The 22,790-nt window shown below is 51.6% G+C and overlaps 1 protein-coding gene across 2 annotated transcripts in view; it reads left to right on the forward strand.

The window, feature by feature from the left end:
- The window catches only part of SLC6A13 (solute carrier family 6 member 13), a 39,457-nt gene extending 16,910 nt beyond the window's left edge, over positions 1–22,547 (forward strand). Inside the window, exons 5-16 of one of the 2 annotated variants that reach the window (XM_047866334.1) lie at positions 2,439–2,523; positions 3,194–3,326; positions 4,229–4,363; positions 10,876–10,979; positions 11,887–12,011; positions 13,466–13,578; positions 13,904–14,041; positions 14,815–14,917; positions 15,368–15,468; positions 16,456–16,626; positions 16,918–17,040; positions 22,339–22,547. In XM_047866334.1, the coding sequence (XP_047722290.1) occupies positions 2,439–2,523; positions 3,194–3,326; positions 4,229–4,363; positions 10,876–10,979; positions 11,887–12,011; positions 13,466–13,578; positions 13,904–14,041; positions 14,815–14,917; positions 15,368–15,468; positions 16,456–16,626; positions 16,918–17,040 (1,331 nt within the window). In that variant the 3' untranslated portion in view covers positions 22,339–22,547. Of the gene's footprint in view, positions 1–2,438; positions 2,524–3,193; positions 3,327–4,228; positions 4,364–10,875; positions 10,980–11,886; positions 12,012–13,465; positions 13,579–13,903; positions 14,042–14,814; positions 14,918–15,367; positions 15,469–16,455; positions 16,627–16,917; positions 17,440–22,338 lie in introns of those variants that run through there. The other variant, XM_047866335.1, reaches the window with a different exon arrangement.
- Positions 22,548–22,790: the final 243 nt, after the last annotated feature.

Below are 22,790 nucleotides of genomic sequence, written 5' to 3' on the forward strand. Positions count from 1 at the left end.
GCACCCCGTGTTCTTAAATACATGTAGTATTACCTGCACTGAGCCCTGACTCTGCTGTGGCACTTGCCTTACTTTTGGGCTGTTGGTCTGGTTTTCCCACAGGTCAGCAAGATCTTGAGGACAGAAAAGGTATCTTTATCTCTGTATCCTTTGTGACTAGCACAGTGCTGCCTACCTCATAAGCACTTGAAAAAATATTCGTCAGATCACTCCAATTTTATTTTATTTTTTAAAGTTTATTTACTTATTTTGAGAGAGAGAGAGAGAGAGAGAGAGAGGTAGGGGCAGATAGAGAAGGAGAGAATCGCAAGCAGGCTCCAAATTGTCAGTGCAGAGCCTGATGTGGGGCTCAAACTCACAAATGGCAAGATCATGACCTGAGCTGAAATCAAGAGCTGGACCCTTAACCAAATGAGCCACCCAGGTGGCCGGATGAGTCCAATTTTAAAAACCTGTTTTATTCTAATATCTTCTTTATCATATATTTTTTCTTTCTTTCTTTCTTTCTTTCTTCCCTCCTCCCTTCTTTCCTTCAACCCTCATTCATTCATTCATTCATTCATATATTCTAATGATGCTGAAATCACCCTTGACAACCAGCTTGTCAGACAGTGATTTGATCCAGATTTCAGGGGAGTTCCTTTTGTAAAAATGTTGCAAATTTTTGGTGGCCTACGGCTTTTGCTTCAGGGCACTTTTAGGCCTATATACCTTTGGGTTGACTGGAGGATCTCTGAGACAATTCTGAGGAAAATTCAATTCCCGAGCCTTTTGCTTGGCATTTTTGACATTTCTCCTAGTGAGTCTGGTTTTACTCAGAGCCTAGCATCTTTCATATACAGGACATCTTGTCCTGTCAAGATGAAACAATACTTTTCTGGGTGTGCAGAAGCTTCAAGGAGAGAGAAAAGGTTTAGTGAAAAGAATGCTTGATTTACATTCATTCAACAGATATTTAATAGAGCTCCTACTATGTGCCAGGCTCTGTTCTAAGCAGTGGGGTTATGAAAATGCACAAAAACAAAGCTCCCTGCCCTCATGGAATTTTTGTTCTAGTGGCAAGACACATACCATAAACAAAATAAATGATTAATATGTATTATGTTCAAAGAAGTGCTAGGGAGAAAAGTAAAACAGGGAGGAGGGATTGGGAGTTTTAGGGGTGGGAGTTGTCATTTTAAATAGAGTCATCAGGGAAGGTCATACTGAGAGGACACAGGACTAATGCTCTGAAGGAGGTGGGGGAATCAGCCACTCAGATTTCAGGGGCAAACACTAGGTAGAAGGACCAACCAGTGCAAAAGCCCTGAGGTGGCCCTGTGCCTATAGCATCCAGGGAACAGCAAGGGGGTCGGTGTAGCTGGAGCATTTGACTGGGGGAGCACTGGGAAAGGAGGACAGAAGTGATGGAGGTAGATTGAAAAGGGCCTTGGAGGCAATTATAGGGGTTATAGCTTTTTTTCTCTGTATGGGATGAGAAGCTCATTGGAGAGCTTTAAAGTGAGACATGACATAAAGCCACTTAAATTTTAACAAAATCATTCTGGCTGCTGTGTGGAGATTTGGCTAAGGAGGCAGGAGTAGAAACTGAAGGCCAGTCTAGGAGCCAGGGAAGGATGAAAACCTGCAGGGTTTTCATAGGGTGCTGGTAGTGGTAATGAAAATGGTCAGATTCTAGGTAAGATTTTGAAGGTAAAACATATAATTTGCTGAGCTGGATTCTAGCCCTTGCTTCGTCATTTATGAGCTGGAACCGGCCATTTCTAAGATTCACTTTCTTCATGTGTATGATGGGGAAACACTATCTTAATATCTCTAGGATTATTATACTAACACAATGTATAAAAGAATGTGAGCCCCGTTGTGAAACTCCAATGTCAGATGCTGATAGTTAAGAACCACTACTTACTGGGCACTTTGCACTCATATTTTCATTTAGTCCCCTGTCAATCCCACAACTGGATATCACTGCATTCTAGAATTGAGGGAAGCGAAGTTAGAGAGCCACACGGCAAATAACCAGAGGGTCAGGATTCAAGCCAGAACTTTCTAACTTGTGTCTGTGCTCTTGGCCACTCTGCTCCATCTTTTCCCTAGAAAGCACTTTTATGATCCCTCAAAGGTTGTGACTTTACACAAGACAGTGACCTAGAAATATTTGTATACTTTGAAGAAGATGTCATGTGGAATATCTTTCCTGATGCCATCTGATCATGCTTTAGTAAGAATATGTACCCAAACATTTAGAAGCCCACACGTACAGTCCTGTGGGGGAAGGTGAAGTAAGCTTGTTGAGTTCATCTTGTGTTCAAGGATGTTTGTTTGGACAACTTCAGCCTGGTTCATTCCAAAGACCTTACCTTCCCCATGACTCTCTCTAGTCATGCCAAATATTCAATGATCTTTTTCTTGCTTCCTTCCCTGGGACCCACGGGTAGAATCCTGTGTAGAGTTCCAGAGGACCAATGGCTCCCTGAATGTGACCTCTGAGAATGCCACGTCTCCTGTCATCGAGTTCTGGGAGTAAGTGAGGCCCCCTCCCCATCCCAGTGTGGGTTGTGTTCAAAAGAAGGGCACAGGGATGGGCTCATGCAGGACTGACCCTCAGGGGACCACAAGAGAAGAATTTCCACGTCCTTCTTTGGTGGCCTAAGTAGTCACCTAAATGGCCTTTTCTCTGGTGTGCTTGTATTTGTGGTTAATGCAGAATTGGTTTCAGAGATGAGAATTTTGCAACTCTCCTCAGGCTGTGCCTGCCTCTCCTCTCCCACGCACCCATGTGCATGTTAGCACACATGCATGTGTGTGCACACTCCTAACCCCTCCTCCCTTCTGCTACATGCATATTGTCTCTTAGCCCCCCTCCCTAATGTTGATAATGACCTAGGACATGATTCCTAATATCAAAACATCCTGAAACCCTGGTTGAGAAGATATGTGTTTGCACCTCCCTCTCTAGGTTAAATTGGTACTCAGCCTCCCAGAGCAAACTTACCTGGGAACAGTTTATATTTGCCTCCCTTTATATCTACCCCCACCTCTGGGCAAAGGAGAGCCTCATGGATCTGAGTGAAAAGAGCTGACAAGCCTTTGGACAAGAGCCTGGAGGCATGGCTCCACTGCCTGAGACACACGGGCTACAAAACTGAGGCTGGCAGCAAAAGTGGAGCCCGGCTCAACCTTCTCTCCCCAGGAGGCGGGTCCTGAAGATCTCCGATGGCATCCAACACCTGGGGGCCCTGCGTTGGGAGCTGGCCTTATGCCTCCTGCTTGCCTGGGTCATCTGCTACTTCTGCATCTGGAAGGGGGTCAAGTCCACGGGCAAGGTCCGTGCTGGAGAGCTCCTGGCCCCTCTCATCCCAGGACTCCCTGTCCTCCCTGGGGGCCTGGTCACCCAGGAGTTCTCCTAAGCTGTAACCTGGTCAGGGATGGGAGGGAATGATCTCGCCAAGATTTTGTGTGGCTCCCTTCCTTGATTCTGTGTCTCTCCTTGATTCAATCCTGTGGACTCTGGTACATGGGGAAATGGAGTGGAAAGGAGGGGGAGAGGAAGGCAGGAAGGACACTTCCAGATCTGTGGAATGTGATCTTGCAATACACCACGTGTGGGGGCACACTGCAAACTGGACACAGTTCGTGGCTCTTGTTTCTCCCAACAGTTCTTGGGAGAAAGAATCTGCCCGAGACTGTTAATCTCAAAACGATTCTCAACCACCCTGAGAACCTGGGGTGGGGGGCACTCTTTGCCTTGGGTGTACAAGGTATGAGAGGGCTTTCTGAGTTCTTCTGGACTCTTGCCCTGGAGGCCTCCAACAAGGCTTCCTTCGTAATCTGGCTGCCCGGGTGTGCTAAGCTTGTAAGCTCTGTGAGGACAGGGATCATGTGTTACAGAGTTTTCATACCTGACAACCCTTGCCGTAATTCTAAGCACACTTGGTGGGAGAATGCCTGAGTTCATTCAGTCACTCGACAAGTATTTACTGGGTATGTGTCAGGAGGAGGGTGGGTGCTTTAAGTGGGAGGGAGAAAGGGATAAGGGAGGTTGCGGCTTACGGCAGAGGGCAGATGGAGCTGAACAGCTGCAGGGGTTGGGTGGGGGAGGAGAGAAATTCTCTTGACCTCTTCTGTGAGTGTGGGGGAGCTCCGGCCTCCTGACTCTGCTGCTGGATCGCCAGGTCCTTCCTTCCAAACTCACAGGTTCCTTGTGTTTCATCTGCCCTCTGGCCAGGTGGTGTACTTCACAGCCACATTCCCTTACCTCATGCTGGTGGTCCTGTTAATTCGAGGGGTGACGCTGCCTGGGGCAGCCCAAGGAATTCAGTTTTACCTGTACCCAAACCTCACGCGTCTGTGGGATCCCCAGGTAAGAAGCCACAGACAAGGGCCATCACGTGGCCCTGGAGGCTGTTTCCGTGCACTGTGGTCCGGAATCCCTGCTCCTGGCCCAAACCCCAAGGCATCCATGGTGGCGTAGGGGGGCTCCAGACATGTGTCAGCAGCTGTTTGTGGTCCCTGCTTGGCTCACACCTCTCAGGGCTGCCTGAGACGTGTCCCTCAAGGCCTTTTACTCACAGGTGGCGGCCCTTTCCCCACCGTCTACCCCGTCCCCTTTTTGCACTTTTTTTCTCTTGGCAATCTTTCACACTGAGCTTCCTCTCTATTTCTTCACCCTCCACCAGCTCCTCTGGTTCCCTCCCTGTGGCCACGTGGCCCATTCTGAGGTGTCCCGGGCCCCTCCCAGCCAGCTGGGCTGGTATTGAGTTTCCTGTCAGTTGTCAAGAGGCCCCTGCCTCTTCCCTCCCCTTTGGCCCTTCCTTTGTGCCCACACTCTGTCTGCTTCAGCCAGCTTCCTCGTGGCTTGGCGTAGGGAGGGGGGTGGTGCTGCTTGCTGACTGGAGGGGTTTGTAAAGCAGGGCTTGAAATAAGAAGCCACTGCCTCTGACGGGTTTCTTATCTTCTCATGTTTGGCAGCCATTTTGAAAGCTGGCAAAGCCAGGAGGTGTCGAGGGCCGGAGGGGAGCGTGGGTAAGCTCCACCCCAGAGCCCCTAAAATGTGTTGCCCAGCTACGTGCCCTGCCTCTGCCTCCCTGGCACGGAGGTCGCCCTCCCTGGGGAGCATGTACAATTTAGAGATCCTCCCCTTGGGTCCTGGAGGAGTTCTCAGAGTTTGGAAAGGGGCCCTGAGGAGACATAGGGCGGGAGGCTCCCAGCACAAAAAAGACTAACCGTTGGATGGCTTTGCAAACATCATAAATAATGCGGTACCAGCACATTCCCTGAAACTGCCCGGGGGAATAAGAGCAAAGGGAGCGGCACACAGTTCCACACTTTCCTCTGGGTCTGGGCGCTCAGCCCATGCAGAAGCAATGGGTCCCCATGATACAGAATTTTGGGTGATCCAGCAGCTGAATTTTTCTTAGGCCTTCCAGCCACCCCAGCCGAGTTAAGTTCTCCCATCCCAAGTTCTACCGGGCCTGCTGTGGCTCCCAGAAGTAGCCAGAGCACTTGCATTCAAAACCTCCCCCAGGGAATCCATAGCCTTGCGTCCTAGGTATTGCTCAGTGACCTGGGGGGATATGGGCTTATCCCACCCTCCCCCATTTCTTAAACATAGTGGAGGTGCAGATTGCTGTGGCGTCAGCTCCACGTGAGGCACAAAGGCTGTAGTCAGGCTTTGGAACAAACCATAAAACTGTAGGTGTTGGCGCTAAAAGGACCCCAGAGATCATCTAGTGCAAACTCCTCATTGAACAGATGAGCAAACAAGGCCCAAGGTCACACATCAAGTAAGTGGCTGGCCAAAGTGTATTTTTATTTTGTGAATCATAAGCACTTTGACTTATCTGGGACCAAAGTGTTGTGGTGGAGAGTCCACAGCGAACAGGAGGTCATGGGGGCAGAGTTGAAGGACAGCTTTGAAGGCCAAGGGTAGACTCTGGCTTGGGTCTGTTGTGCAGGAGAGCTCCGTTGTCATTCTGGAGCAGCAGAGGTGTGAACCAGTTGTGAAACCGCACAGTCTGCCTTTGTTGGGAGGTCAGGGTGGGAAGGAAGGGCTGTGTTCAGGCGGGGAGACAGGCAGGTAGGCTGACACAGAACTAACTAGGAGAGAGGGGTCTGGGATTTCTGGAATGGATTTATGGCTTCTGTGATCAGTGCCTCATTTGTCCTGATCAGCTATTTATAGCCAACAACTATTGAGTGCTAACTATATCCCTGTCATTGTTAAGAGGCTTACATCCATTATTATAGCTTATCCTCACAACAGATCAATGAAGTATCCTCATTTCATAGATAGGAAATGAAGGCTTAGAGAGTTTAATGAATTTTCCATCTTCATGTCTGCAACTGGAAGCTGGGCCCGAATGCTGACAAATCCCATATAATTTATGATCTCTCTTTTTAAAAAAAAAATTGTTAATGTTTATTTATTTTTGAGAGAGACAGAGTGCAAGCAAGGGAGGGGCAGAGAGAGAGGGGGACACAGAATCCAAAGTGGGCTCCAGGCTCCAAGCTGTCATCACAGAGTGGGGCTAGAACCCACAAACCGCGAGATCATGACCTGAGTGGAAGTCATACGCTTAACCGACTGAGCCACCCAGGTGCCCCTACTTTAGGATCTCTTGAAAGCAAAGTCCCGTCTGCACATCTTGGTTTTTCTCACAGCTCATTCATTCAGCAAAAATTTCTTGAGCATTCATTATGCAGCAGGTCTGTTCTAGGTGTAGCATTTGTTGTAGAGTAGCTTCTAGCAAACATGAAGAAGGTGGACCAGATAGCCTTCAACTCTGAGCGTTAATAAAGCACGACTCTGGGTCTGGGTTACCGCAGGGAATAAAACCTCTTTTAATCTGCCTCTGGGATATTACCCTTCCAACCCCAGCCAGCTGTAGGCTGTGCAGATAGCATGTGTCTTTCTGGTCCTCTGAAGCCATGAGGAGGGAGATGTTTCAAGAGCCAGGCTTGGTCTGGGCTTCCCAGCAGCTTCACTGGCAGCCAGGTCCTGGTCTCATGCTGCAGGAAGCCTTTGTTGTCAGCGAACAGAGCAGCGGCCTGCAGGTGTGATGCTCCTGCCAGAGCCCTAATTGAATGTAGTTGGCACTCCCCAGGAAGTGCGATAATTCCAACTGGCATTTGCCTGGCACTTGAGAACGGTGCAAAATTCCTGCTAGCCAACACAAAGACCAAAGACATCTCTCTCTGCCAAGCAGTTGGTCTGGGAGTGGGGAGGCAGGCAGAGACAATGCTGGGTTGATCTGGCTTTCTCCTCTCTTTCTGCCAGGCTTGCTGTGTGTCAGGCAGGTCACGGACTCTCTTCGTGTTCCCTGGGGCTTGTCTCACGTTGAGGAGTGGATCCTGGAAACTCAGGACTCTACTGGGCGCTTGTTTCTTTCCCTCGCCTGGCCCTCTGTCCTGCTGTACTTCCATAGATGGATGGGGCAGCAGGGTGAGGGTACAGTGTCCAAAGAGCCCTTGTGGAGCCTTTTAAAGCCCTATGTTAAGCTATTCTAATGAAGGGTCTGTTAAGGGAAGAGGTTGGGTCCATTGATTAGAACGAGTCTTTTTATTTTGACATCGTGCATTGAAATCTATGGGACCTCATCATTACTGAAAGGCGAGTTGCCTTTTTAAAATAACAACAACAACAACAACAACAAACAGCAGCAACAGCTAACACATTTATTATGTGCTTACTGTTTGCCAGGCATGTAACTGGTTACATGACACAGGGTGGTCCCCACACAACCCTGCGAGTTTGCCGTTAGCTTCATTTTGCTGAAGAAGAAATGGAAGCTTAGAAAACTTAACAAATTTGCCCTAACCCACAAAACTAGCGCATGGGGGAGCCTGGGTTTCATTCCAGGTACTCTAGAAGTCTGCTGTGTTGATGACCATGATATAAATCATCCAAAGAATATGAATTTGAGAGTTTTAAGGGATGTTTTTATTATTCCAGAAGGTGGGATAGGGAACTAATATTTATGTGTTAGGTATTTCATATATATTATTTTATTTGTTGTTATACCCATTGCCCTGATGAGAAAAGCAAGGTTCATGGAGGTTAAGTGACTTGCCCAAGATCACATAGCTAGTAATGAATAGAGTTAAGAATTGAACCCAGTTCAATTTCACTCCAAAGCCCAGGCTTTTTCCATTGCACACTATTGCCGTCCTAAAAATACTGAATATAATAGTCCTTGGGATTGAACTCAAAGTTGGAAACGTCTCTCCTGGATCTTCTAGAGGTCTCTGTCTTTCTCTGCTCCCCCAAAGACCTCTTTTTTGCCCACATTCCACCAGGTGTTTTTCACACTTGTCTTATTCTCGATCAGACCTCTATTTCAACCAAAGACACACTGGGACTTTGCTTTAGAAGCCAGGGCTGCTGGCGTGGTCAGGGAGCGGGTCGCCTGTGGCGGGGAACAGGACAGCTTGCTCTGCTTGTCCCTGTGGCCCTTCCTCTGATCCCACTGCTCTCCCCATCCCAGCAGGCCTGTCAGGCTGCAGCTGGGCCAAGAGCAGGGGGCTTGCCAAGCTCCCCAGGAGGGGGCTTTTGTCAGAGGCACCGGGTCTGCCCCTTGCCCTCCGAACTCTCAGACCTCCTGCTGCATTTTTTTCTGTGTTCTCATTAACCTCTGTTCCCACCCCAGTCTTAGTCTGTCCTCCTCAGGGCAGGGTGAACTGCCAAGGCACAATTTTTCTTATTTTTTTCTTCTCAAACCCAAGTTCGCGAAACCTCATCACCATGGGATCTGCAGCCCGTGCCTGTGTGTGGGCAGCTGCAGAATGTCTCTGAGGGCACTGGAGGGTTTCCCTGGTAACTTGTGGGTCAGTCTGCACCCTGTGCACTGCCAGGCACAGGGAACAAACTTGGAAGATCTGACACTGGGCAGGCTCTTGGGCCATATCCTGGATGACCTGATGGGGAGAGATCGCGGGGGTCCGTGGCTGTGAGCCCCCGGGTAGATCAGGGCGTCTCCCAGCCCTCCATGTCTGTGCCTGGGTCAGGCCTCTCCCCACAGGCTCAGAGCCTCTTGCTGCAAGGCGCTGCGAATGACCTGCTGAGTGAACAGGAACGAAATAGAACAGAGCGACCTCCGGTCACTGAGTTTTCCTGCAGTGACCATTCTCACAGGCTCTGTGGGGGCACTTTTAGAAGAAAAAGCTTTGAGACATGTCAAAGGAGCAAATGGAGGACCCAAGGCACCCCCTCAAATGTCCGTGGCATCACACCGAATTTTGTGAGCCCCTCCTTCTCATCCTCAGTTTCATTCCTAACTTTTCCTTCTCTAGCTTCTGAAATAAATCCCGAAACTGCCCCTCCTTTTCCCATTATAATTTGCTGTCAGGTTTAAAAAAGTTTTCCTGGTGTTTCCATCTTTGTGTGCTATTTCCTTGTTAGCCAGGGACCCTTCTGGATCTTCGACTGTGCTGCTTGCTGCTGACGCCTTTTCCCTGGTGGCAACTCCCACCTCGCGGAATACCTTGGGGACAGGGTTCACAGCGAGCAGAAGGGGCAGGAGACTGGAGATGGTCTCCCTTTTTCTTCACCAGCTTTCCCTGTGCTGTCCTGTTTCCCACAGAAATGGGACTATAACCAGAGGACTGAGTGCCCTGGATGGGTCCCTGATGCCAGTTCTCAGGGGCAGTGATTCCCACATCTGGCTGACATTAGGATCATTCAGGAAGCTCTGAAAATAATACAGATTTCTGAGTTCTCCCTCAGTCCTAGAGATCCAGTATCTCAACTGGGGCTTGCCAAGAGGTCCCTGAGACCCACCACAATGCTGAGGAAAATGGGCACTTGGGTGGGGGTGAGTGTGACCAGAAAGCAAGGGAGGTTGGGGGCCGCGGAGATGGTTAGTGAGGCAGGGAGAGGTAGGTGAGGGACTGAGGAGCTTTGGACAGACAGAAGCTGAGGTTCTGGTGGATGTGGGCATTGGGAGCTTGACATGGAGGTAAGGAGAGCAGGGGCTTACTTGGGAGCTGCTAGGGCAGGGCTGGGCAGAGACCAGAAATGGCGAACACAGAGATGGTAGGACACCTGCCTGGTGATTTCTGCGCCCGTAGCTTAGTGCTCCTTTGTGGTGCTCACATCCTCTGAAGACGGGAGGTGCCTGGGGAGGGTCTGTAGCCCCAGGACCCCACCTCCTGCAGATCTGCAGAGTTGCCTAGTTCTGTTCGCCTTGATGTTCTTTCTCTTTGGGATGTTATTGTAGCTGTTGAATCTAAATCATAACATGCCGGGGCTGGGTCAGCCAGCTGAGACAACAGTAACAACCATGCCCTATGTTTAGCCACAGAGCTCCTTCCCACCCTCCCCCCACCCCCCCCCCACCGAGGAGTACAAAGCCCTTACAGATGCATTTCTATTCATCCTCTTGACTTGGTCAGCTGCGGACTACTTTCTGTTTTTCAGATAGCAGATTTTGAGGCACACAGGGGCAAAGCCATATCTCATGTTGGCATTGATATTAAGGGCCTATATCTGTCCTTGGATTCCTTCTGAACTGGTCACACTGCCAGGAGGGGCGAGGATAGGGGGGAAGTGCAGGCAGAACCCAGGGCTGTATTTCTGTTATACAAAAGTTGGTGCTGGGTCTAGCCTAGTCCTAGGGCTCCCTCCCAGCCTCCTCCATCAAGGGTCCATTAGTCTTTTCCAATGCCCAATGCCCACGCCATCCTGGTAGTGCCCAAGAAACTCCATCTAGGGGCCCAGGAAGTAGAGCCCACTGGGACAGCAGGGTCACAGGCTGAGAGCAGGGTTCTCACCATTGCTAGCCAGTGTCTGGCTCAGCCATGGGCCTGTGTGCCCCCATGGAGCCCAGATGGCCTGGCTCTCCTGGAGTGCAACTTTCTTGCCTTTTCCCCGTGTAGGTATGGATGGATGCAGGCACCCAGATTTTCTTCTCCTTCGCCATCTGTCTAGGGTGCCTGACAGCCCTGGGCAGCTACAACAAGTACCACAACAACTGCTACAGGTGACTGGGGGCAGTGGGGCCCAGGCCACCAATCTGCCTCTCTCAACTGCCCCCCTCCAGCATGCTAGATCAAGGGTGATTTGGAGGGTGCACCAGCTCATGGATTCACCTTCCCCTTACTCGTCTTCACCCCATTTTCCAATGCCCCAGGGCCACAAGTTGCTGAAAGGAGCCAACTGCAGCACGGGCAGGGGGATTGCTTCCAAAGGCTGGGATAGTTGCAGTTGGCTGGGAAACCACAGCGAGGGCCCAACCCTCCGGCTAACGGAGAGGTTGGTGGGCTGAAGGCTGAGGAGTAATTCATCATATACAGTGGAACCTTGGCCTGGCCTGCTTTGTACATTTGCCCCAACAAACACTGAATCCTTACCTATTTTTACCTCACTGCTCCCCTTCCCATGTCCCCCTCCCTCTGGTTCCCTACTTGGTTCATATCAGAGCATTCAAGCTAATTTCAATCTTAGCTAAAAAAAAAAAAAAAAAAAAAAAAAATCATGTCATGAATTACGAAATCAAATTTGGGGGATGGGAGTTATTTGTTGCTTGGGATTGTCTATGTCCATACCCTCCATATTAGTACGCCAAACTGAATTGTGTCCGAGTGGTAGCGTCCCAAGCAGTGTGGTGGCAATATGGCAGGGAGGGGAGGCCGTGTGGCAGTTTGTAGTTTTTAGACTAGCATTTTACTTCCTTAGGGCCTTATTCTTTCATGGCTACCTTGACTGACTCTAAGTCTCAGCTAATGGAGTGGGGGGGAGGGCAGAAGCTAATCCTGGCGGGCAGCCCCTCTCTGGCCTGCGTGAAGGGCTGGGGTAAGTGTCTGCCTGTCTGAGGGGCAGTGCTCCCAGTTCCTCTTGGCAACCCCTCTCTGACCCTGCCTGTCTCCGCCTTTCCACCTGCCCCACAGGGACTGCATCGCCCTCTGCTTTCTCAACAGCGGCACCAGCTTTGTGGCCGGATTTGCCATCTTCTCTGTCCTGGGCTTCATGTCTCAGGAGCAAGGGGTGCCCATCTCTGAGGTGGCCGAGTCTGGTGAGTGTTGTGGGGAAGGGTGCCAGGGGCGGCTTCTGTGAGTTTTGCTTGAACCTTCGCCAAGCGGGATCTGTACACGTTTCTATTGTCGCCTACACTGGGGGTGAGCCATAGTCATCTTTCGGTGGACGTGTCCTGGGAAGACCTGGGGAGCACCCTGACCCCAGCTTCAAAGGGTAAAGGCATAGACAGTGAGCATTTCCCACAGCTGGCCTCCACGTCCTTGCCCTGGAGGCAACCAAGGTGATGAGGTTCATGTTTCTCCTTCCAGAAACAGTTTAGGCATATATGAGTAAAAAGTGCACGCACACACACACACACACACAAACATTCATACATGCCTAGCACATATTACTACTGCTATTTCTTACTCCCTTCAAAAAGCTAATTGATAATATACTATATACACTGTTCTGGGCTTTTTGTTTTACTCACTTTACTTTTTTTTAAGTTTATTTATTTATTTGGAGAGAGACAGAGACAGTGCAACAGAGGAGGGGCAGAGAGAGAGGGGGAGAGAATCCCAAGCAGGCTCCTCACTGTCAGCAGGGAGCACAGGGCTCGAACTCATGAACCATGAGATCATGACCTGAGCTGAAATCAGGAATTGGATGCATAACTGACTGAGCCACCCAGCTGCCCTTGTTTTGCTCATCTTAAACTGTATCTCGAAGATAAGTTTACAGTGGCACATAGTTTCCTCCTTTTCACCATGCAGTGCTATTGTTGCTTTTAAACAGAATCAAGGATTGGTCCTCTACCTGGGTAAGCTGTAAATGTCCCTTGCCCTTCCCCTATTCTTGAGGGCCACCGTCGTGCACTCACTAGCAAGGCAGTGTTTTATTATAACGTTCCCACAGCACATCCTGTCACGCAGAGTACCAAGCACTGGGATCCCACTGAGTCTTATTAAAAATCATAGCGTTTCACTTTTATTAAACATTTACTAAATGCCAGGCACTGTGCAAAGCATTTTGCCCGCACCATGCAGTGGAAAGCTTTGAAGCAGGTGCTAGAATTATCTCCCTCTCACCAGTGTGTGACACTGGGTCAGCTGCACGAATGTACCTGGCCTGCCGACCCCTTGGCTCTTAAGTTTGAAACCTCTGGTTTGGGGCAAGAGATCCTGAGAGTGAGCCTGAGGATTCAGGGTGGAGCTTGCAGAAACGCAGGTGATATGCCCCCTTTCCATTTTCCAAAGCCCTTCACACTCACAATGTCTAGGTTCCATCCCTGCCAGTGAGAATACAGCGGGTGGTGCCTTGGAAATTTGGGACCCAGGTAGAGGTTTAGGTGGCTTCTCCTGGGTGAGTTTGGGGGTGATGATGGTAACTTTGGGGTCAAGTTTCCTCTGGCTCCTGTGATTCCATGGCCCCCGCTGGGAAGCCTTGGGATCAAACATGGCCTGGAGCCAGCCCAGGCACTGCACTGTGTTCCTCTGCTTCTTGCTGTAGGCCCTGGCCTGGCTTTCATCGCCTACCCCCGGGCTGTGGCGATGCTGCCCTTCTCTCCTCTCTGGGCTTGCTGCTTCTTCTTCATGGTCGTCCTCCTGGGACTGGACAGCCAGGTACCAAGAACTGGCCGAGCAGAGCCTGAGAGATGGGTGGGTGTGTGGGGGCTGGAGAAGGGGGAGCAGGGGAAACGAGGCTGAGCTTGATGTCCCGAGGGGCCTTAAAACAGCCGGGGGCTGGGCGAATGTCAGAAGTGGATGCCCTTCTAGGGACCAACACGAGCTCTGAAGGGGAGGTCCAGACTTAAGTGTACAGGACAGCTTCGGGGACCTGAGACAGGGATGCTGCAGGGCTGACGCTGGGAGCCAGAAGCCAGAGCTAGATGGTGCAGCGTGTTTTGGGAGCTCTCTTTCCCTCCAATTCTTTTGCCCTCTCATCCAGTTTGTGTGCGTAGAAAGCCTGGTGACGGCGCTGGTGGACATGTACCCCCGTGTATTCCGCAAGAAAAACCGGAGGGAGCTTCTCATTCTCAGCGTGTCTGTCGTCTCCTTCTTTGTTGGGCTGGTCATGCTCACAGAGGTGAGGGTCTGGGAGGCTTGGAGGTGCGGACCGGGTGAGGAAGAGAAGCCAAGCTGGACGCTGCCACCTGTCAGGCCGAGCAGGCTGTGTGGGTTCAGGTCGCGGGGCAGGCCTTCCGGGCTTCAGGGCCCTGGGACGCCCTCCTTTCCCAGCCACAGGAAGCACAAAGCAGGCGGCGCCTTCCTCTGGCCTTTGGACACTGGCCACCTACCTTTGGGGGTGGCCAAGGGGTCATTTGGCTCCAGGTAAGCTAAGAGGTGTGAAAAAGATGGTCAGAAAGTCCTGGATTAGGACTGCCTCTCCAGCAAGCTCCTGTGATTTCCCAGGCAACTGAACCAAGTTCCAGGGACAAACTTCAAAGGAAGAAAGGGCGCCCTGGGGAGGGGTGATATTTTCTGTTTTGTCTCAAGGGAGACGGAAGGAGATGGAGCTTGCCAGCTTGACAGTATCGAGGACAGCCCCTGTCTGAGCGTTTGCCAAAAAAGTACACGCTTTTTCTTAGACTTCCGGGTCAATCCCTAAATGTTCTCAGGGATGAGCTAACAGTAGCTGTCTGTTTTAGCTTCCTTCCAAAAATCATAATAAAAAATAATTACTGTCTCATAGCTGCCTAGTGCCTTAGAACTTACAGACTACGTTGTTTTAATATCTGTCTCCCATGATCCTCACCAGGTCTGCTCTGTGTCTGAGGGTGTGAGGCCGGAGGCCATGGGCCAATCTGTTTCCTCTGGATACATTTCATTTTTTTCTTTTTTTAATCTCTTCCTGGGCAGGGTGGTATGTACGTGTTTCAGCTCTTTGACTACTACGCAGCCAGTGGCATGTGTCTCCTGTTTGTGGCCATCTTTGAGTCCCTCTGCGTGGCTTGGGTCTATGGTGAGTGACTCTTCCCCCAGGTCCCAACCCCAGTACTCACCGTCACCTCAGGGCCTGAGAGCAAAAGACAGTCATCTCCTGCTCACACCCACCTTTTCCTGGGGCACCTCCCCTACTCAGCCTCAAAAATCTTCTGGTTGCTACTGCTACCATTGTCACTCTCCTGGTTATGACTGTACCCAGACCACCCCAAGTGGGTCCAAATCCTGTCCTATCCAAACCTTTTCAGCCCTTAACAGTCTTGGTAATCAGAAAGTTGTTATCTTTGCCTAAGCCGAGTCCTGCCCACTGTTGTGCATGCCTATGAATTTCAGGGAAGAGATTCTCCCAGCAGCGATTTGGAAAGCGATTTGGTAGCTTCTGTTCATTGGCCTTTGCCCATTCTGCCTCTGCCTTCGATGCTAAAGAATGTCCTTTCTCTCCCTTCCTTCCTTCTCTTCTGCACGGTAGGAGCCGGGCGCTTCTACGACAACATTGAAGATATGATTGGGTACAGGCCATGGCCTCTTATCAAATATTGTTGGCTTTTCCTCACACCAGCCGTATGCACAGTAAGATAACCCTCAGGGGGTAAAACTACAGGAAGGCAAAGAAGGACGGTGGCCGTAGGAGGGTAGATAGGCTGTTAGCCCTGGAAAGGATGTGTCCATGAGGATTGAGAATCATTTTAGATTTTCACTCGTCCTCCTCTTGGATTCTAGAAAACGATTAGCGAGATAGATTCTTCTTTTCCATTTCACAGAAGGACAGACTGAGGTTCAGAGCTGTCAGATGGCTTGAACCCACACCACAGAGTCAGTCGAATGTCACAGGGCAGGAGCAAAACCCAAGTGTCCTGGGTTGTGCATAATAATACTATGAACCACAGCAATAATAACAGCACCGTCACAGGGCACTTACTTTGCGTTAGGCATAGAGCGTGGTACACATTTTAGCCCACTTTATCTGCACAAGAACCCCATGAAGCAAGAATTACCATTAGATTCATTTTATAGATGAAGCTGAAGCCAGAGAGGTGAAACCATTTGCCCAAGTGAGAAAGTGGCCGTGAGCTACTTTGGCAGCTTGGCTTCAGAGCCTGAACCATAAACCACTAAGTGCTGCTTCCTTGGGCTCTATCTTGTGTGTCAGCAGTCCCCCCACGCGCCCACTATAGGCAGGGCATAAATGAGGCGAGGGGGAAGGAGGCATGACCCTTGCCCTTGAGGCCCTGGCAGCCCCTCCTGACGGTGCAGGAGACTTAAGCAGCCGAAAACACCAGCAGCCATGTGACCATGTCCTAGCTGAGGGCCGGCCATGTGTATGGGTGCCCAGGGGTGCGGGGACCCTGCAGGAACAAGGTAGGTGCCCTGGAAATACTACTGGGGGTATGGACTTTGAGTAGAATGTGGATGGGGATTGGGGGTTGGTTGACCCAGTTGAGCCTGGAGGCAAATCCAGTCTTGCAAGGGGACTGGTCTCTGCCAGCTCTCCCAGGGGGGCCGAGGGCACAAGGCCCCTGCTCTCCCAGCCCCTTTCTCTTCTCCTCTCATCCTCAGGCCACCTTCCTCTTCTCCCTGATCAAGTACACGCCGCTGACCTACAACAAGAAGTACACATACCCGTGGTGGGGTGACGCCCTGGGCTGGCTCCTGGCTCTGTCCTCCATGGTCTGCATTCCTGCCTGGGGCTTCTACAAGCTCAGCACCCTCAAGGGCTCCTTCAGAGAGGTAGAGAGTCAGTAGGGTGGGTAGGAGCCCTAGAGGGTGAGGTAGGGCCCCCATGATGATACACAGATGCCTGCCAGCAAAGGAGCCCAGTGAAGGTGCTGGGGAGGCACTGAGTGCTTCCGAGTCTCAGAAAGAGACTGGAAGCCTCCAAGTCACAGGCGGTGATGACAGGCCCGGCACCTGGAGGGCGCGTTTGCCTGTGGGGGCGGCAGGCAGACGCTGGTGGTGAGGGAAGCTGGGACATATGCCCCTGACTCCAGCTCACCACCGCCACCTCCACGTTCCTTGCAGAGAATTCGCCAGCTCCTGTGCCCAGCTGAGGACCTGCCTGGATGGAACCGAGCAGAACCCTCTGCCCCCGCCACACCCAGGACATCACTGCTCATACTCACAGAAGTGGAGTCCCACTGCTAGGTCCGCAGGGCCTCGGATCGTGCCCGTGGGCCTGGCTGTGGGGACAGCTGCAGAAGGGGAGGGCAGAGCAGCCCCGCTGTGCTTCTCTGCCTCCTCCCGGGGCAGATGAGAAGGAGGGTTTGGAATCCACCTTGGGTTGGGCGCCTGCCACTGGAACATCTCTGCTCCAGGGGTGGCTGTACAGGTGTGAGATGCTGGTATTGAGGGCACCCCTTTCGCAACAGGCCTTGGGAAGCCGGGTGAGGACCGGTGGGTGGAGTGACAGCCCTGTCCCTCTTACCCTTCATTCCATTAAATCCATGCTCTTCCCACCGACTGCCAGAGGCTCTGCCTGGTTCCTGCCCCTCTGCCTTGCGGCCTTGGCCACTTCCTCACTTTACAGCTGTGGCCTTAGCGGCCCCTCCCTCCTCTCTGTCTCTCCCTGCCTCATTGAGTACTTGTGGACCATGAGCAGAGGGGACTGCGGTGGTGAGAAGGGCAGTGGGGCCCAGCTGAGACCCTCCATCCTCAGACACTCACACCAGAGGGGTCTGTCACATTCTGTCCATGCGTCTCCCACAGCCACTTCCCTCCCTCCTTCGCTCGGTGGAATAAGCAGGGCAACGGAGGGAGGAACGAGGGCGGCCTGAGCCTTAGCTAGAGGAAGGCAGAGGAAAGTGTGGTTGGGCTTCTTCCCGCCCACATTCCCCTTACCATGTCCCTCCCTGACCCCACCTGCCAAACTTGTGAGTGCAAGCGCGGGTGCCTGCGGGGGGACGCGAGGGATACAGCCAGGGACTGCAGCAGACCTGAGGCCGCAGGCATGAGAAGCCCGGACAGAACGGGCACTACCCAAGTTCAGCCAGCAGAGGGCGCCCACCTCCTGAGGACCACCGCTTTTCTGCTCAGCGGACAGATGCCAGGCGCGGCACCGCCGGACGTGGCCACCAGGGGGTGGCACTGCCATGACCACAGCTCGCGGTCAGGGCTGGAGCTGCTCAGATGAGCTCTTGGGGTCAGGCTGCAAAGAGAATGCAAGTGGAAGAAGGCAAAGCCTGTCCTACCTCGGGGTCAGTGGCGTGGCCTGGTCCCCAAGTTCTACCACAGGTGTCTGCAGCCTATGTGTGTGGAGCTGCGTGGAGCTGGGGTGGACTTATCTCTCGGGGTGTGTGTGTGTGTGTAAGTGCCTGAACACACACAGCTGCATTTCTCCCTGAACATGTGGAGGCTTTGGGGTCGGCCGGTGTCCCCACCTCTGTTCAGATGGTCCTTCTGGCGTTGTTCTGGGGGAGTGCCTGGGATTCTTGGGGCTGCAGACTGAGGGCACACAGCGTCCCCTGGGTGATTTTCCTAGTTTGTTTTACAGGTCAGTTAGTGGGAAAATGCACCGGAATCTTTGCCAGTCTTCAGTTTTTGATTTGTTTGTGGCTGTTGGGAGAACTCATAAAAGTTGGTGATCGCGGCCCTCCTGTTGGTCGGTGTTGGCTGCTTCTTCCTGGACAATGACTGGTTGGGCCTCCCTCAGGTGTGCCAGGTGGGAGAAGTCAGTCTGCTAGAGAAACATGCTGCAGCTTGAGACACCACACCCCTGGCATCTCACCCATCTGACGATATTTCCAGAACACCTACTATGTGACGCTGGGCTATACTCGTGACACATGACACAGTGTCTTCAATAAGAACTTGTGACAGATGCTGTTTTTTTGAAGGAAAAGCAAACTGGGGTCTGGGAAGGAACTCGCTGGTTTAGATGGGGCGGACTGTGAACCCCGTGCTGACAGTGTGACAGCTGTCTCTCCATCCATCCATGTGATCACAGCTGCAAGCATCTGAGGGAGGAGTGCCAGTGTTTCAGTAATGGCAATTTGAATCCTAGTTAGGAGATTCATTAGTGGTGGAATATGGTGTGAAAATAATCCGTTGGCCTGAGCATCAGGAGATGTGGGGTCCAGTCCTGACCTGCTTCTAACTTGTCTTCGTGGAACTTACCCGAGATCCAATTTTAGTATATGTGCTGCCGAAGTGAGCACAGGAACTTACTTGGGATTCAGATCTTCATGTTTTTCAGACGGAGGTAATACTGTGCACCCGCATGCACGCAGTCTTATTGTAGGGCTCAAATGATGTCATGGGTGTGAGAGCCCTTTCAGTCCTCAGTGCCAAATGGTGTGAGGTCATTAAGCCAGTTGGGGGGACGGATGAGGGGGATATGCTCTAATAACCCAGGGCATTGACAGGCAAAGACGTGAGAGAAAAGCCACTTGCCTGCGTCGGGGCCAGGAACAGGAGCAGGAACTCCTGAACGTCGCTTTAGCCGAGACAGTGGGGCAGGGCCTGCTGTCTGTCCCATCTGCTTTCTCTCCCTGCAAGGCCAGATACCTGATCCTGCAGTTCTCCAAGGAAAAAGACACAAAAAGAAGGGGACCCCTCTTGTCTAGCAGCCACACCTGTTAGGGAAGAAAGACAGGCGTGGGGAGCCCTGGGCAAGCGATGGCTGAATGGGGAGGGAGGAAGCCCAGCTCACTGGAGTTGTAAGCGGGGCCCTTACAGGCGGGGAAGCTGAGCCCACCAGGCTGCCTTGGAGCCTTGGATCCCACACCTCAGACCTGGCGCATGTCCCAGATCCATCTGTGTGCACACAGACACCCAGTCCTCTGTTACCCTCAGATAAGTGTGCCCAACTGAGATACACCACAGTCAGCCCAGTATAGTCCCTCCCAGAGGCTTGCAGTCCCCGCTGGGGTCTGAGCCTTCTTACTTACCAGCTCTGTGACCTTGGGCCGGTTCACCGTTCTGGACCTTCACTTTCTCCTCTGTAAAATGGAAATAATAATACCTAGATCAATGTGTTGTTGGAGTCCAGTGAAAGGTGTAGGGGAGAGCTGCCCTGGGGACACATTCGAGCAAATTCATCCTCTTTCCTGTGGCTCCAGCCCCATGACACTAGGCCAGGAAGAGTTCAGAGGCATCTTTGCTGTCCCTACCACCTCTCCAGCCGCAGGCATCAAGTCGTACTGGGCCCAGAAAAAGGCTACACATTTATGGGGCTAGGCGTTTTGCAAGGGTGTAAGGGAGAGGTAGCCCTAGAAGAACTCTGCATCCCGTGGCCCCAGAGTCGGGCTTGGCACTAGCTGTATTGTTCAGGAAAAGCGGGACCTGAGTCCTTCAAGCCCTAATCTATCCCCTGGTTCCAGGAGAGCAATGGTTTTCCAGAAAATGGAAAACTGGGATGGATTTTTTTCCCTCAGCTTGCATCCATCCATCCATCCATCCAATGAACACTGAGTGTCTGCTCTGAGCCAGCACTGCATTAAATGCTGGAGGCAAAAACAAGGAATTATGAAGCAGTCCCCACCCTTTAGATATTTATGCCCTAGGAAACAACACACTGCAGGAACAAAAGTTACATGCTCACACAGTAGGTGCCATGGCAGGCCTTCTAAAAGCATGCATGGGGTTAGATGAAGGTGGTGAGGAGAACATTTTATGGGGTTCACAGTTCTCACTGCTGCAAGATGACTGAGTCATTTAACTGTATTTCATCTTGTCTCTGGACCCTCCCCAGTGTGGACACAGTCTTAGGTAGGCTTTCCAAGTAATTTCAGGATTCCTACCTTTTGTAAAGATTGGGGTCTCTGGCCTCTGGGAGTTTACTAATTGGTCTGAATACCCAGTGGGGGTTGGAAGCTGCAGGGGCCAGGGTGGGCTTGAGTAAGGATGGGCTCAAAGTGAAAAGGAGGCCAGAGCAAACAAGGCAGCTGTTCTACAAGTTGAAGGTAAGGTAGTAAGACTGCCTGTCCGTGCATAGCCCCAGGTCCCTGCAGAAAGTCTGACACATTGTAGGTATGAAATAAAAAAAATTTTTTTATTTAAAAATTTTGTTAATGTTTATTTTTGAGAGATAGAGAGAGAGAGAGACAGAGAGAGACAGAGAGAGAGAGACAGAGCACGAGCTGGGGAGGGTCAGCGAGAGAGGGAGACACAGAATCCGAAGCAGGCTCTAGGTTCTGAGCTGTCAGCACAGAGTCCGATGTGGGGCTCGAGCCCATGAACCGTGAGATCATGACCTGAGCTGAAGTCAGATGCTTAACCAACTGATCCACCCAGGTGCCCCCAATTTTTTTAAGTTTATTTATTTTGAGAGAGAGAGAGAGGGAGAGAGGGAGAGAAAGAAAGAGAGAGAGAGAGAGCAGGAGCAGAGGAGGGGCAGAGAGAGGGAGAGAGAATCTCAAGCAGACTCCGCTGTCAGCACAGAGCCCGATGTGGGGCTCGAACTCACCAACTGTGAGATCGTGACCTGACCCGAAATCAAGAGTCGGCTGCTTAACCAACTAAACCACCCAGGTGCCCCTGAAATAAAATTTTTGAATGAATGAATGAGCTAGGAAATCTAACCCCTGCTTCATCTGATTCTCTTTCCTCTTGCTTCCGTTCATGGAGAGGCTGGGTATTTTGTTCTGGGACGGCTGTCGCCACTGTTCTGTAATCTCATGGACTTTGGTGTCCCTCTGCACTACGGTGGACCCAACATGCAGGGACAGGGCAGATGCAGCAATGCAGGTCACACCGTCCCAGCTGAGCCCAGGGGTAACAGGGGTGTGAATTCTGGTTGAGGCCGTGTGGCTCTGCCAGAGCCGACCTTCCGGTTTCACAGAGGCTAAGAGTCTGAGGCCGGAGACTCGCTCTAGCTTTCTCTTGCTGGGGATCCCCACAGGACATGCTGAGAGGGGCCTGAGAGACACCGAGTGGGGCTGCTTGATGGAAAACTACAGACCGAGATTCTCACTTCACACCCCAGCCCTGCTGGGAAGTTCTAAAATATGAAGGGGAAGTTCATGCAAAGGGAAATTTCCCTTGCTCCCCACAACTTCCCCTCCCTCCTCAGCACCTGGGGCTGAAAAAGCACCTTCACTGTCTTGAAAAAGACACTGGCTGTTCTGAATGAATGACCGACCAGGGGACGGTCCTGTACCCAGCACCACGAGGGCATGCTCAGGAATAATGATAAGGACCCCGTTCTGGATGAACTCACTCATGGCGGGGGCATACACATTTATTCTACAAATACCAATTCACCACTGACAGCTGCCAGGCTGTCTCAGCTGTGTGCCTTAGTGCTGAGAGGTCACCAGAACATAATTGCTGCTGCCTGGGCCCAGACACCCATCATCCCAGCCCCTGCGTCCCGAGGACACACAACAAACACCAATGACCGCCCCCACCCCCACTCGCCTTTAAGCACCTACAATATCCTAAGCAATTTGCCATATTGTCTTTAACCCTGAAAAGTAGGTAGACATTGTTTTGTACCCTTTACAGATTGGAAGACTGAGGCTCAGATCCTTGCCTAGCTGCCCTGACTGGTGGAACAGAGGAGGGGTTCAAACTCAGGTTCGTCTGACTGTAAACCTGTGTCTTTTCTAGATTAGGTTTCTTGAAGTATGCTGTGGGCACTTTCTCTAGGAAAATCCCAGGGAATAGGGTAGTGGTTGTGAAGGTCCAGAGCCTTGCCTTGAAACCACAGAGGGCAGGTACTTGGTGGAAAACTCCAGTGCGTGATTCACCCTCCTCCTGAGCCCTCGTCACTGAGGCCAACTCCCCTCCTAAGGTTGTCAGTTTCCACCGTGGGGTTGGTGGCTCCCATCCTACTCCTCTGGCGAGAGAAGGCTGCTCCCTGACCTGTACATCCTCATTTCTTCCCTCAGAAGTTGCTGGTGCTGGAGGGGCACGGTGAGAAGGGGGAAGGCGGGAGGGATGAAAGAAAGGAGGGA

This window comes from Prionailurus viverrinus, chromosome B4 (genome assembly GCF_022837055.1).
Source record: "Prionailurus viverrinus isolate Anna chromosome B4, UM_Priviv_1.0, whole genome shotgun sequence".
Lineage (NCBI taxonomy): Eukaryota > Metazoa > Chordata > Mammalia > Carnivora > Felidae > Prionailurus > Prionailurus viverrinus.